General features: G+C 42.1%; 1 protein-coding gene across 10 annotated transcripts in view; it reads right to left on the reverse strand.

Annotated features, from left to right (window-relative positions):
- The window catches only part of LOC106654087 (transient receptor potential-gamma protein), an 83,711-nt gene that overhangs the window by 11,864 nt on the left and 55,232 nt on the right, over nt 1–16,615 (reverse strand). For all 10 annotated transcript variants that reach the window (XR_002763645.1, XM_023462902.1, XM_023462901.1 and 7 more), the window contains 2 exons: nt 5,229–5,644; nt 206–336 (listed from right to left, as the gene is read on the reverse strand). Coding sequence is in view for 9 of the 10 variants with exons in the window: in XM_023462902.1 (XP_023318670.1) it covers nt 206–336; nt 5,229–5,644 (547 nt within the window). In the remaining variant the exon portion in view is untranslated. The remainder of the gene's footprint in view (nt 1–205; nt 337–5,228; nt 5,645–16,615) is intronic.

Here is a 16,615-nt window from a genome sequence, read left to right on the forward strand (position 1 = left end):
TCAATTTTTTGCATATTATTATACGAAGAACGTAAAAGTCGAAAATTTAGATAATATACAGTCGAGCGCGATCCACAAGCCGTGCCACACGATCACAGAGTTCAGTGCACATGCACCCACGAATGTCTATATAGCATATATATAGGCGTGCGCGCGTGTACGCAGAGAGATAGAGAGGCGAGCGAGAGACAATAATGTGATTTACTTTCTGACGCCGGCAACGTCACCGCGCTCCACGGCCAGCAGGAACTTTTTGTCGTCCAGCGAGAGGCTGGCCATCTCCTGGTGCGGCCTTATTACGTTCTCGTCCTCCATCATGCCGTGGATACTGTGTCTCTGTGAAGCAAAAAAAAACAACAGGATATTCATTTTTTCTTCGGGAAAGAATTCAATTTGCATTTAATGGTCATGATGACAATGAATCTATAATGGATATAGAAGGATAATTTTGTTATTCTCTAATAACTTTTCACTCTCGAGCTTGGCGTAGCCGCTGCACGTCCACCTGTTGTCGGGTCGTACGCACGCACACATTGGCGACGATCTCCAAATCGATGCGCGGATAATTCCGTGTGCCCAAAAGCATCCAGCCCGGTATATAGCATACAATCATTATATACTTCATCCACGCAAAAGCGTCGAGAGCGGAGAGCAGCAGCGAGTTTACTCTGAATGATATTGTGCGTGTTACGTACGCGTATACGCCTGCATGTGTCAGTGTACCGAGGGAGCGGCTCTTGGCAATTACGCTGTCGGGAACGCCCTGCGAGGGCAAACATTGAACCTTCGGCGTTGAAGCTCTCGACCAAAGTCCAATAGCTAGTATTGGCGATCACTTGAGAAACGTCTTTGCCACGATAGAATTTGTCTATGTAGGTGTCTCGCGAGTTTACTTTCCCCCTGACCTTTCCTATTCTGTTTTTTCTTTGTTCGTGAAATCGTCGAGCCGAAAAATTCGAAGAATGGAAATGAGAGCCTTTTTTCGTCGCAAATTTTGGGTCGGATAGTTTTTCCCTATAAATATCGCTATGTATCCGGCGCCGTTATTTTCCATATTTTATTTCCGTTCCAAAGGGAAAAATACTTGTCTTGGAAATTTTCACGAAGGATACGGGCGAGCGTCAAGCATGATGCAGCGTAAAAATATTGGCTTTTGTGTTCGTTTTTTTCCCTTCTCGCGCACGCAGCAAAGCGCGCGAGAGGATCTTTCAGAAAAATAGGGACACCAATGTATCAGGAAAAATATGTATACGCGCGCACAGGAGAGAATTTTTGCAATGAAAAACATTTCATTTATGCGACGATGCAAATAATAAAAAAAAAAAATAAATAAGTGAACACGCGGCGCGACTCTCGCAGTATTGTGTAAACAAAAACAAACGAAAAATTATTCATCTTCGTGTTTTAATAGTTTATCGGTATAAACACACGGTGGAGAAAGAAAGACCATAGATATACAATAAAGCACAGGTACAGTTTCAAGGGAAGGGTTAATAAAAATCTTTATATACACTACTCTAGCTCTCGAGCGTCCCGGGCAAAAATTCGCGGTACATATAGAACCCCCATCGACGCCAACTTTTTAATTGACGATCGGATTGAATTATTCTTTTTTACGCCCGGTCGACACGCGAAAACGCACGCAAGCTCACCGAGAGGGCAAGAGTTGACGAACGACCGTCGATATTTTTTACTGCGCCGCACACATCGCTCTTCTCTGCATAGGAAAATAATAGAATGGGAAAAAGTGCCCAGTTTTACGCACGCGAGTTTTCGCTGCTTTTTTGTTCTCGCGAAACGCCACGCAACCAAAATGTAATAATCCATCGATCGCAATTGCTACCGAAAAGAATCGCTTCTTTAATTTTTATTTAATGCTCGAATACGGCATAACCATTATATGATGTGGTACCTGCACACGAACGCCGCGATGCATCTCATTGCGCGTAGGGGTTATTCAACGACGTCGACTCGAAACTCGAGAGAAGGAAATTCTCAAGAGTATTCGAACGACATTGTGTGTATGTGTGTAGGTGAGCGGCGCGTAATATATGCCACCGAGCCACACACGTGCGCTATGGGTGCGTCTCGCTCGTCTTTGCCTCAGCTCCCGACACGCGTCATTAAGATTCAGTTATGGAGAATGCGTAATTCTCTTAGCGTCAGAGCATTTATATGGAAAGTGTACACGCACGCGTATGTACATGTATATTTTAGAATATATATGGGCAAAAGTGGTTCCTTTGCTTTGCGCAGCTCTATCGCCGAGCTAATTTATATAAATATATCGCGCAGCGCGACGAGGAGCGACGTCTATATTTTTAACAACTTTCGACGTTGAACGAAAATCGATGATCAGTGTCATAGCAGCGCGAGTGCACACATGTCAATGATAAACAATAATTTTAGTCTGGAAGCTGGAAAATATGCTCGACGGAACGTTCCAGTCTCGAAATCGTTGAAAAATAAAGTCTCGCGGAAAAAAGTTCTCAAGTAACGCGCAAGCTCTCGCCGTGGATGGATTTTCCAGCGTTACGCGCGCGCAAGTCTCCGCACCTGCTTTCGATACATATTTCGACGATAATATAAGAAGGGCAATGAAGTACTGCGTCGGAATATCCGATATAGGCGAATCTTTCTCGTATGACGGCGAGTGCAAAGAGGTGTATTCTGATTTCAATAAATATATACGATATAGAGAGATAGAACCCGAGCTTTTGATTATATTTTCAACGTCAATAAATGAGATCAAATTTCCCACGCGTGGATAATGAGTAAATAACATTTTTGAAATTTAAGGACCCGAAATTGATTCGATCGAGTGTGCGGAATTACGGAGATAAACGACGCAACGTCGGAGGATAATTTAGACCATAATACACGAGCGCGTGTAAACATAGTTTAGCCAGCGCGCGAACAAGCGCATGTAGCTCGCCCGAGAACGTGCCAAGTGACAGCAGCAACAGCAACTACAGCAGCAGAGAAATGAGCTGCAGCAAAATCAAGAGCGAACGTACCGAGCGTACATATTTACGAGGATAGAAGTAGTGGATAGAATAGAAATTGGAGGCGCGCAGAGCTAGCTCTTCCTCCACCACCACCAGTTTGCTGCTACTGCTGCTGCTAGCTTATATGGCATAATTGAATATACACAAAACTTGGCAACGCCAAGCTCGCGAGCTCCTACGGAGCTTAAGCGGTTTAATTCTCGCGTGAAATTTGCCATGGTAATGCAGTTTGAAAACACCTTACGTTTTATGCGCACGATCCAGAGAGAGAGAGAGAGAGAGAGAGAGAGAGAGAGAGAGAAAGAGAGATTCTGGCCATGCCGTGCATATAAGCCACGTTCGAGGATTTAGTCTATTAGAGGAGAGGTTGCATCGTTTTGCATTTTTGGCGCCGGCCCGTTACGTACACGTAACAAGTTACGAATACGCGTCGAATAAATTTTTCGTTGATTAAAATCTTGAGATAATATATCGTTGCAATAGAGCGAGCTTAATCTCTCTCATGGGAAAGGTCGAGGGCTGAGCGCGCGTGATCCATCGATGAAAGCTCGAGCGAGCCAGAGCGAAAGGGGAGAAAAAAAAGGAAGAAATAAGGCGGATGTTAGGCTAATGAAGACAATGATGGATCTATCTAGACCCGCAGACTATATCATAATATTATCGCACGGCCTGCGATAAATATAATGTGAGTGACGTTTGTTTGCACGCGCCTCCATGACACTTTGATCATAACGCAGCAGCTTTGATGGCGAAGTGTGTGGATATTACCGCATGCTTTTGAACGTTATCGGACTCGACGTGCGAATAATATCGAAAAATGTTAATTTTTGAGAGATGAGAATTTTCATTTTTCTTTTTTTTTTCAAAAAAAAATTGTAATTACAGAGAAAGTAATAGATGAAGAATGATGAGCGAATGAAAAAAAAGGTGTTATTCAAAGATAACATAAAATGCAAATTCATAGTCAGTTGTAAATGTTTCATCGCGTATCTAGCGTTGTTTAATTTTTTTGTTCGCGTGATTGCTAAATTTTTTAAGCAAATTTTCAAGTAAGAATACCCTTAGAGACATATTGATATACATCAATATTTAAGTTGAAATTAAATATTCATTCATACCTTGACAAGAGTTGAGAAAAATTTTGTGGTGGGGGCAATTCATACTTCTCTGTGAAGCGAGACTTTTGGGAGAGAACATTTTTATGCGAAACTTTTTTCATTTCCCAATGCGTGGTATTCGTTGACAACTCAAAATTACGTTCCAAGACTTTTCAACTAATCTACTTAAAAATATTATTACTTTTCTTATTTACAAGGCACAAAGTACACATAGAAATGCCACGCAATAGAATTAATAAGATGAAATAAAATGTACATTTGTAAACCATTTTTGCTTAAAATATTTCGTTTTTATGAAAAACTTGAGACTTTCGTCACTTCCACCTAGTTTTTCAAAGTCTGCGATATTAAAAAACAACTAATAAATACATTTTATCTTAATTTCAATTGTCAAGCTTTTTAGGCATAGCCAAAGAAACTAGAAAATTCAGTGTGTAAGCAAAATCCTCGACCTGAGCCGCTGTCAGACGTTTCAGTACAATCTGACACGACACGGCCGAGCATTGATACATCGGTCCAGTATTTTTGTCAATTTATTGCTCACTTAACTATTCTTTTTAATTGCGAATGTATAATATCGTTTTCATTTAATTTGACTTATTCGCAGCAATTTGAAGAGGAGTCGATCCTTCCACATTGGCTAAATTCGGATAAAAGCTAATTCTGAACAGTCCTATTTGTATTTTCAAAAATGGTTTCTCACTTGCGAGAGCGACTTTTTGGTAGTACGCCACCTAGCGTCCGGTCGCGAAATTTAAAGTAGAGAGGTAAGTAAGCGAAAAATTAATAAGTTTAGAGTTTGCATCGAGTTCTTTATTTACTCTGGCGCTCTAGGCCTTGCTCTCGGGGATCTTTTCGGTGAAAATGTATTTTATTCTGAATAAATTTATCTAGAGAACAGGAATAGGAGCTTTTTTCAATCTTCTTCGGACTAGATTGAATAATAAACGCTCAAATAAATTTCAGTTTTTTTGTACGAATTACGGAGGTTTATGAGCTACAGTGTTGATCAAAATTAAATAGATTCAACTGTAGGGAATTTTATTTCTGTATTTATTAATTTAAAAATTGCGTGAAACGAAGTAAGCGTCTCATGACTGACCTTGACTTTTTTGTCGATCTCCGGCTTCTCGAGCAGAGTCATCTGCGGCGTCGGCAATCCCATTTGGGTCGGCGGGGGTGGCGCTTCCGGGTCAAAATTAACGTGGGGCAAGGGCGGCCGGCCCGTGCCGGACAGAAAGCCCCGCGCCCTCTTCGCGCCTGCCATTCTCAGAAGTGCAGTTTGCTGCTGCGTGGGCGCCTGTTGTGACAACTGCAGCTGTTGCTGCTGCTGTTGTGGTTGCTGCTGTTGCTGTTGTTGTTGTTGTTGTTGTTGCTGGGTTTGTGGAGCAACAATGGACTGCAATTGCTGCTGGCCTTGCGACGCCGTACCATCGGGGTTGCTCTCGTCGCCGCTTCCACCGCCACCAGGGGAGTTTGTACCCCTGGCAAACTGATCCTCATCTTCGCCCGCGCTCTCTAATGATCAAGCAGAAAAAATGGTTATTACTCATTTATTCATTATATGTCTTGAAATTTTGATGGGTAGAAATTCATTTAAATGTATTTAAAAATAGTATTTCAGAGTTGACCTAATTTTTACACGCGCAGTTTCTACGTGAAAACTACCTTGGTAAAAATGCTCAATATCAATAATGGTATTATATGACAATGTAAAATACTTTAAAATACATGCTTGTTTTTACATATTTTTTTGTTACAATTATGTTACAAATATTTTTCGCCTTTTATATGACCTGAAAATGGCAATTTAAGTGTTTGAAATTATTTAAACTAATTTTCAATCACTAATACGATAATACTATTTTAACCTTTCACAAGTGGCAAAGTAAAAGTAAATGTATAAGTTGCCAAATATCTGTCTATGCGAACAGTTTGTTCTATTTTATTCGTTCTGTGATTATACTATAAGGTTGCTTTATTACTTATTCTCAGATTTGCTGTTTTCTATTTTATAGAAGCCATTTAATTTCTTAGTCTTAATAACGTATCAGGAAAAAATTTTCATGCACCACAAAAATTTTACATCTACAGCTGAGTCAGGTTATCGAAGGGGACAATGATCGAATTTCCCGGCTACATCAAAATTCAGATGCTGTAAAAGCGCCTTAAATTGATACGGGTTAAAGTGCAAGTTTCCCTGATTCTGGCTGCAGGGTTCAATTTTCACACTTTTAGTACGCTTTAGCATCGGCGAAAGCCTCAATTTTCAGCATAGCATAATATAGCCTTGCGACTGCGCGAAAGCTTGAAATCATCATACAGCCAAAAGATTTACTTTCAAGGATGTGAGCGCGGTGTAAAGCCATAAACGAATCGCTAGTAGATTAAGATTTGATTCGAAATTCGCAACGAGACGAGTAATGGCAGAAATTTGGAAAATTATTATTTGCCATTCGGCGTACGCGGGAGTGGCGCGCGAATATCACAATTTAATAGGATTATATACACGTTCGAATTACAACGCGCGAGGAGCTTAAACATTTGCATACTTGCCGAGGCGTATACACTGCACACACATACACAGGCCGTTATTACAAATAAAGCACACTGCTGCGCGTGTTACTATTTGTTTCAAGCATTGCTGCTATCCGCACACACGTATTTCACCAGCCAATAAAATAATATCAAATTCGATTGCGCATCAAATACAAGCGCGTGCGTTCCGCGCGCGCGTCAAATAAACTGAACGGTTTTGCCGGGGTCGAGAGTAAAAATCAATAAGGCGCTTTATAACCGTATGATCGTTGCGAGCAGCGCGCACCACGCTTCGAAAATTTAATATGTAAATTTCATCATCGCGTCATTCGATGCCCTCCTATATAAAATGATATAATCGGCGAGCGCGTCTGAACGAGCGAGATTTTTGTAAATAATTTTCGCGATGGAGCGCGTGTAGCGGATTCGAGCAACACAAAGTTTTCTAAACATCGACGAGTACCCGCGCGTGAATTAATAATAAATTCGCAGTTCGATCGATGCGCATATGCCAAAAACCACAAAATACACACGTGTACACACTCTGCGTCGGACACACCGTATTATACGAGCGAGCATGATGTTTTTTCATCTATCATGGATTTTCATCGTTCGTTCGTATTTTTTTCCCGAACGCGGATGTACTCAGTAGATATCAATAACAGATATTACATTTATAGTTTGTCGATGCTATATACGCGTACACATACATATATCGACGTTATAAGGTAACATAAATCGTACGTATATACCAAATACGTAGCGTATATATACAAAAACATGTCATTCGATACGTTATAAAGCAATCGAAACAGAACAGAATCGAATACATCACAGCTCGAGCGCATGCTCGAGTGTAAAAAAAAAATGAAAAGAGATGAACTCTAAGCAGCGCAAAGAGAAATCCACGTGCTGTTTTATTTATTTATTTTTTTCATAGTCGTATCAAAATAAATTGAATAAAGATACAGTATAGAGAGGTGGTGCAATACGATATCATATGCAGCGAGAGGCTCAATTCACTTCGATTTGATATTACTGTACTACGGTATACCTGTCGTATACGGCGCGAAATAAAATCGAGTAACAGAAAAAAAAGAGTAAGCTCGAAATCCTAATTTGTCATTTCGAAGCGAGAGTGAAAGTTATAAATTGCTGTAAAATTATCCTGTATACGCGGCAGCGAGTTTCGAGTACACACACGCCGAATAATAGCAATTTATTCGTAAAGATAAATCGAATGAAGCGCGCACAAAGCGATACACACGAAATTGTTATGGAACGAAAGATTGATGTATACCTTTGCAAGAGGTTTGCACACGTTTAGTGTGTGTGTGTGCACCTGTTGCTTATGTGATTCCGAGGTATTAATCATGAATGAGCGAACTCGCTGTCAAATTTACGATTCGGGAGTTGGTGGTATTTTTTAGCTCTATCTCCTTTTTAATCATGAGGGGACTTTTCAATTAAACAATTTCTTTTCGTTCGTCGTAAAACACACAGTCAAGAATCTATCGATCCCATCTAAATTGACCAATAATACATTCTTCACGCCTGCGGGGCGTACATCGAGCCGAGATTTTGCCATGGCAATGCTTATAACCTTCTGACCCTTTCTCGTTAGTGCGCGAGTCGCGCGAGCTTAGCGTGCCTCGGTCGATTTGTAAAAGTTTTTATTCTCCGTGCATGTATATACGTATATCGCTGCCGGCGTGCATGCTCCAAGTGAAAGAGAGAGCGCCTAGCTCGCTGCAGTCCAAAATTAAGGCTGTTCCAGTTATACGTCCAACTCGATTTGCATGCGCGCGTTTGTATAAGTTGCTATACACATTCGTGCATACGTCGTGCTTGCGAGTGAAAAAGAGAGCTTGCGACCGAGGCAGCTGCGTCGTCGGAATTCCGAAACGCTTCTCACTCTAGGAGGTGGTGTAGGACTATACGCCGCCACCGGTGTACTGCACGTTTCGCGCGTGCTGCTGCGTGATAAGATGTGCGCAGGCCGGTGACAATGCAGATTTTTGCCCATCTGATTACAATCCGAGCTCGAGGCGTGCAAGCAGCTCTTTTTTACCTCTCTCGGTTTCAATTAAAAGTTGCCCGCGTTTACCACATGGTTTTGAGGGGAAAAAATAAAGCGTAGTCAACTTCTGAACTAAACGTACGGTGGTCAGCGGCCAAGGCGTAGACGCACAGACGCGTAAGTAGTACAAGAGCGATATTAGTCAGACATATGGTACACACTGGCTGCAAAACGTTTTTTTCATACGCTTTTGATTCAAGTTCGTTATGTGCATACGTGTGCGTGCTTACGCGCTTCCAGCTTCGTATATTAACGTTTGTTTTATGTCTTTGTAAAATCAACGTCGTGCGCGTCGAGCGTTGAAATTTCCGAGTCATGCGCGCGCGAGAGAGCGTTTACATTAAAAATTGCTCGTATTTACGAATTCATGTCGAAAGTAGTTTCGTATAAAAACAATAATATGTGTCTGAGCGTGTGCGTGAGTATGTACGCGGTCGACATTCAGTTTGAGCGACAACCCGCGTACTGTGTGCCGAGTTTCGATGAGATCACATAAACGGAAAATTATAACGCTCTCGGGCTGCACATATAAAAGCGAGAGAAAGAGTTGACTGACGCGTTGAGTGAAAGGGAGAGAGAGCGAGGAAAATTGAGCGTAGGTAATCAAGTGGGATATATTAGAAGCAATAAAACAATTGAGCGCGCGACGCACAGACGGAAAACGCGCGAGCGCAAGTGATACCAATAATCGTGTCAAGTTGCTAAGCAATTAAACGTTGGTGCAGAGAGAGAGAATGCCAGCAGGCCGACCCCCTGCGTCGTTTTTTTTCTCTTTATTTCCTAGTGCAAAATTGTGTGCACCAGTCTATGAAAGCTGCGCGAATGCGCTTTGAATGCAAGTGCACCGAGCCGTCGTATAAATAAATGAAAAGTGCGGGAAGCAAAAACAAATGTACGAGACGAGGAATGATATAGAGAACCCACAACAGTGGAGTCATCCAATCAATACGAACTCGAGTTTAAAATTGTAAGCTCAGTGAGGTTTATTTTCTTTTTCTTTTTTTTTTTTTAATAAATGTATCAAGTCGTTATTATGCATTCAGGTTTTGACGAGGACGATGAGTAAAATTTAATTTAACGTTTCGAAGGACGCCTACTCGAGAGAAGCAAAAAAACAGATGAAAATTGCGCGTCACGTAAGAGATAAGTCGGAAAAGAGGAAAAACAAAACGTAAATTCGGTGATCACTCAGAAAAAAAGGATACAGCCGGGTGACAAAAATGAATTGACCAACTATATACCCCACACAGACGGTTAGCTTGTATCACGCAAAGCAGTGTAAAAACTTCGAGCTTTACGACGGTATTAAGTGACACAGGAATGTATGCGAGTGTTTGTATCCAATGAATCGCCAGATCAATCCCCCGTGTGAGAAAGTTGCCCGTGCCCTCTCAGGAAAAAAACAATGTAATAACTTTGATAGGCGTAATCCGTAACCAGATTCGAACTTTACCGGTGTGAAACTAACTCCATCGGCTTCCCGCTGAGATTTCAACTTTTCTATTTCTTTTATCGTAGGAAAAAATGATTTGAATTCAGCACCATTTCTTCTGATTTGCAATGCTAATTTTATTACGTATGCGTTTATCGCCCTGAAAAATTCGTGCAACATATAAAATCGAGCGAGCAATTACTCGGCGATACGAAATATATTCGTTTTTGAGGTGGTGTCGCAGCCTCGTTTTTTTCCGATCGAGTACTGAGAATGTATAATTGCATAACATTTGTTCTCCACCAGTTTTCATTAAAAAGGGTCTATGGAGTCCTCTGTATTTTTGTCGTGAACGGCTGTGCCACATTTCAGTGAAAAACGGGTGTAAAACCTTTTGATCCTGTTTACCAGGAAAACTACTGGATGAAGTCGTTTTTCGAAAATCAGTTTAGAAAAAGTTATGCAAAACAACTCTACGACATCACCCTAATCAGATTTCAAAAACTTGAGTTTGTGCATACGCGAGCGGAAAGAAAAATGAATATTGTAAAATGCCACACTCGGAGACGTCGACCCGTGAATCTGCAGAATAGTAGATTAATTCAAGCGCAAAATTCCTCGGCTCTCCGTCTGCGTACACGATTTGTTAGTTGGGACTCTCAGTCGTTCTGAAAATGCCGAGGGAGAGAAAGAGAGCAAGAACTTGTAGCAGGAAAAAAAAAGAAGCCGAACATTTGTCTTGAACTGTCGAGCTAGTGGAGTTTCTTTGCTTTCGAGAAGGTGTTTGTTGGAATGTACGTGAAGAAAATAGTAGTATAAGTTTGTACTTTTCAACACCAGCAGCTTTCAATACTTGTCTCTGCCCCGCTATACGTAAGACTTTATATATAAACCCCGGCATATCTCCTCTCTTTTCGTATATATAGTAAATTACATGAGCGCAACGACGACGACGAAGACTACTTCTACTCTTCGTCCGAATTTTCTTTTTTCCTTCTCTTTTTTTTTTCATTTGTATCTAGTTTCGAGCAATGGAGTTGCTTTTATAAAACGATATTAGCATATCTTTCGTGTGCTCTATATCTTTCACTTTCACTTGCTCGCCCCGACTGCTCGCGGGGGGCGGAAATTTAGCCCAACCAAGCGGGGGCCTCGGCATTCGAACTTGTGCAGCATGCACATACGCTCGAAATATTACATTACGTATATCTATATATTCGAGTGTTCCAATTTCAGGATTCCTCTTTATAGTTGTTGTTATTCATCTGCATAATTTATGATAGCGCAACTTTTTAATGCTAATTCGTTTGAATGATATTTAAATTTTCTTATTCCTTTGATTCATACGAAATTGACTTGTTTTTTTTTTTTTTTTAATTTTTTTATTATCATTTTTAACATTTGACATAAATTTTGTCGTCGTTAAAACTTACAAATTACACGATAATAGTAAGAACTAGTGTAGCAGTAGCAAAAAAAAGAAAAAAATCGATGCATAAATACTTTTCGAAAGCGCAGGTATGCGCGCGTACACACGTACATACATACATACGCCAAGTCTCGAACTTGTGCTCTAAATTTCTCTCTAAAGGAGTGCAACACTATATATATAAACGACGACTAAACTGGATCAACTTACGAAACCAATTTTACTTTCGTTTCGCGCACGTATACAATAAATATATGCATAAATATACTCTCAAAGTGGCATATCGTATTATTATAGTATACGTGCTGTTAGAGTATTACCTACCCACTCGAATCAAAACTACGTATTTCATTTTCGGATGATACATGCTGCTGCTTCTTCTTCTGCGATGAATCACGGACAATTTCGGGATATATGAACTACTGCTGCGCCGATCTTTCGGCCGATTGCTCTCAGTACGTGCAGGCACTTGTCACGGAAAACCATTTATTTCTTGTTTGTCGTCGTCGTCGTCGTCTTCGATACACAAATTTACTTTCCCTCTGTGCACATACGAACGATAGGTAAATTTGAGCACCACTTTCGGTTCATACACTCGAGCGCGAAGTTTTCTTAGGCCGCTCGCGCTCGAATTCGGCATTGTCCACGAAATCCATCGCGTCGAAGGTATCCTGTTTTTTTTTACCACGTCTATGTTGCCTTTGTATTCTCTTTTTTGTTCCGTTCTATTCACCAGTGTCCGGCGCTCGCGTGTGTGTGTCGAATGGCATCAATCAATCGAGCGTTATAGAGAAAAGAGAGCTCCGCGCGGCAGCGCAACGTCAGCTACTACTACTGCTACTATCCTCGTAGCCACGAAAGTGCCGTTGCATCGTGCCCCCGAGGCTAAATCAAACGTTATACACGTAGCGGCGGTGTATGCTGGTGCAAGCGCGCGATTTCAGCTCGCTCAGCAGCCGAATCAACGCTGTGCAGCAACAGCAGCAGCAGCGGCAGCAGCAGCCGCAACAAAAGGCCCAGCAGCTCCGTAGTCGTAATCCGTTCCGAAATTTTTGCCTCGTGCACCACCACCGCCACACTCGACATTTCTCTCTCCGTATACACGTGCTGTATAACCGCGGCTCAACGCGACTTTTCAGGCGCGTACATCGCGCGCGTAGTGGCAGAAATTTTCCTCTGTTTTTTTCGTTGCGGTTTTTCTCGTTTCGTCGCACCTGCTGGCGGCCCGAAAACGAATGTGTGAGCCGTCCGCGGCGGCGACGATGTGTGCAGGTGCGAGCGCGTGTACTTTCGAAGCGTCACTAGGCCATGCAAGGATCGTTTCGCAGTCCAACAACCTCCCTCCCCCTTTCGTTTTTCGTTGCATACTTTCTTCGGGGCGGTAGCAGCAGCAGCAGCAGCAGCAGCAGTGGCGGTAGTAGTGGTAGCGGCAGCGCGGCGCGGCATAGTCGACTCGCGTTACTGGCAGGTACATGCTGCTGCTGCTGCTGCATTCGTGTGAGCGAGTCGGAGTCGGCGGGGGAGGTTTTAGTGCTGGTTTAGGTCATGAGAAGTGCCTGAAAAGGAGTAATGGTAGTAGTGTAAGAGGCCAATGCACCTCTAGGCTAGTAGTTCGTATAGCGCCGCTGAATCGCAGGCGCCGTGGTAGTAGTAGTAGTAGTAGTAGTAGTAGTAGTAGTAGTAGTAGTAGTAGTAATACTGCTCTGCTGCGTTAGTACAGCACCACCAGTCTAACTGGTATATAATTATCACGCGGTCGGTCGATTGTGAGACGTTGAGCGCACGTACATAGTGCATATAGAGCTCTCTCTCTGAGCTGTACTAGTACTAGCTTCTATTGAAGGCAGTGCTCTCCTATACTTACATCGCACGTACACACTAGTGTACACGTGTACGCGTATACGCTTTTACTGCTATTATATCAAACCCCGAAGAAGGCGAAGAAGGGGAAGGGAGGAATGAGATTTAACCCTATAGCGTGCAGCAACTGTTCGCCTTCCTACGAACCTCGTCCGTGTAAATGTGTATGTATAAGGCATATGTATGTATACACCGTTACGTGTACGTACGTATACGTGTTGGATGTGTCGCGATCGCATCGAATGAGGACGGACCAAAAAGTGAATTTTGCGAGCGGCCGAGTTTCGTTGATCGATTAATGGAACCTACGAGAGATCGAGAGTAAGTGTTTACGGAGGTCGGTTCTTTTTTCTCCTATTCGTCGCGACTCGAGGACTCTCTGATAAAGAATTACACTTTCTTTGGGCCAGATAGCTCTGAATACTTTAGTTTGTTTTTTTTTTACTATATTTAGAACTACGAGAGATAATTTGGAGTGTCGTAAAATACCTAATCGGCCGTAAGCTGCGAAAATATATACCCCCCGACCATTTCAGGCTATTATCGTCGTACATTAGAAGCAGATTGGCGAGAATCTCGAGAGACACGAGCGACTGTATATAGACGGAAAATATGAAATATTCTGTGTCCCGCGAGAGCGTGTCATTAACCCTATCTGTTCTCTCTCTCTCTTTACTTGTATTTCACGAGCTTCTCGTCGGTATAAAGGTCTCGGGTTTTAGTTTCGCCGGTACATCTTCCTTATGATCCCGCAATATTTTTTCTTCGTTTTATGGTAAAGCTAGAACTTATATGTGCAGAGAACAAATATTGAACAGCTCTTTCAAAATTCATCGGAATTGTAAATACATCGTCTTTTATTCGAGGATGTCAAAATTAAAAACAAATTAATCAGACATCGAGAATTGAAATTCCAGGGGTACCTAATTTTTTTAACCAACCAAGTTTGCACATAGTTATTATTTTCAGATGGCAAAATTCGATTAAGCCAAACTGCAGGCGAAGAACGGAGTTTTGGCGTGCGCGCGCTTGTACGTAGTATACGCGGCAAGAGTGGAAGATGAAAAGAGCATCATCGAGCAAACTCGCGCGCGAGTTAGCTACGCTCGACATCGCTGAGCAACGCGAAAGTCGCGCGGCGCTTATACGCGCTGTGGTGGATCCTGCGCGACGCGATGCACAGCACAACATATATATATCTAGTTCTCGCTTCGAGAGCGACTACAAATACTAAATTATCCACTTTCTGAGCCCAAGTTTCGAGAGGTTGTGGCGGCACAAGCAGCATTTCATGAAAAAACTTTTTTATTTATTCTTTTTTCAATTTTTCTCATACAAAACTAGTGTATCACAGGGGTTTTATATAACCAGGGGTTTTGTTATTGCATTTTTGTCGTTCGTCTCGCACGGCCAAAGTTTCTTCATTATAATTTTTGTTTGATATATCGCGGGGGTGAAAAGAAGAACGCGCCACTGCGTGAAAGCTTTCAATCAGCATTTTTCGTTCATTTAAATTTTCGCTCTCTCTCACCTTTCAAGTGCAAAATTATCGATCGATTAAAACAGAGCGCAACGTCCAGCTGAGCAATTTTATTATACTCTCTCTCGCTCGTCCGTTCGAAGCTTATTTCTTCGAGTTTGATTACGCGAGTTTGCTCTCAATGCAAACTTTCTCTCTGCCAGCTTGTTTCTTAATTTCGACCGCGCGAGTGGTGCTGCTGCTAGCCGTTCACACACACGGGCATTTGTTCTCTCGCGCAAACTTCATTGAAATGCTCTTAATCTCGATTACACAGTGTGCGCTCTCAACTTGCTTTTGTATGGGTATTAGTTTTACTTTTCGAACTCGCCAGCCACACATAGCGTACGTATAACCGTACCACCCCCTGTGCGAAGCTTGAATTTTTCCGCTCGCACGTTTCGGTATATATTATTGTACGGTCTCTCTCTCTCGTTCGCAAACGTTCGCGCAGCGCTGCAACTACTACTGCGCACAAAGAGCCGAGATAGAACTCACGAAAAATTATTAAACTACTTTATCTCGCATACGTCGCTGCAGATGAATTTACTCTTATATGCTTCGCTCAGTGGTGGTGGTGGTGGTGGTGGTGGCGATATATATATACGCGATATAATTTATTCGTCGCGCCTCCAGCAATTTCTTCTCTTCCCACCTTATTATTATTATTTCTTTTTTTTCTGTCGACCCCGAGCCCTGTATATGTAGCTATAAGAAATTCTCGGGGTAAAACTTCATCCTCGACGTTTTCCATCGGAGTGAAAAGCTCACACTGGGGAGATAGTCTCTTCCTTCTTATACGATTTTATCCATGGGGGCTGTACACGAAGGAGAGAGAGAGAGAGAGAGAGAGAGAGAGAGAGAGAGGAAGAGAAAGCTAGCGCGGCAGAAGTCAGCAACGGCAAATGACATGGCTTATCGGGTGTCTCGGCAGGATACCTCGACGTTCAAGTGCGTCTCTAGCGTACCTAGAAGACTACTATATACATGCATTATGTATATTCGCGTGCGAGGAAAATCTCAATACAGGACGTGCCGCTTTACATGGCGTATTCATTTTTACGGTTTCTATACTTTTTTTTCTGTATATTCACATTCAGGTGCGAGCATCGTTGGTAAACACGTCGGTGTATACGTGTTACACGACGCGCACGTGTCTCCGATATTGAAAAGCTCCGCGCGTTACATGCGTCGCACGGTGTCGAAGAAAAGACGCTACCTTGGCGAAATTTCATAATTGGTTAAAAATGACACTGGTGATGTTCACTTATACGCTGTACGGTCTAACGAGTCTACTTTCAACTTATGCGCGCTCTTCTTTATGCGCGTTCGTACTAACGAGATTCTCAAGAATCTCGTAAAAAAGTCAAAAATGACCCGCAATCTTATATACAGTTTGCGAGACTTTATAAGTAGCTCGTAAAAGTTTTAGCTCTCTAAGCGCCCAGGAAAATTTTGGCTTTAATTTCGCCCGAGTGTCACTGGCGCTATTCTGTTTATCGAGGGTTTATCTTATATTTTTTGAATTACAAAACGTGATGCTCTTGATTTTCTTTGATTTCACCATATTAGAAATGATCTCAGGTAGATTATTTCTTTTTTCTATAATTTTCCATAGATTTCACAAAAAA

This window comes from Trichogramma pretiosum, unplaced genomic scaffold (genome assembly GCF_000599845.2).
Source record: "Trichogramma pretiosum strain Unisexual culture from Peru unplaced genomic scaffold, Tpre_2.0 scaffold1, whole genome shotgun sequence".
NCBI classification, from domain to species: Eukaryota; Metazoa; Arthropoda; class Insecta; order Hymenoptera; family Trichogrammatidae; genus Trichogramma; species Trichogramma pretiosum.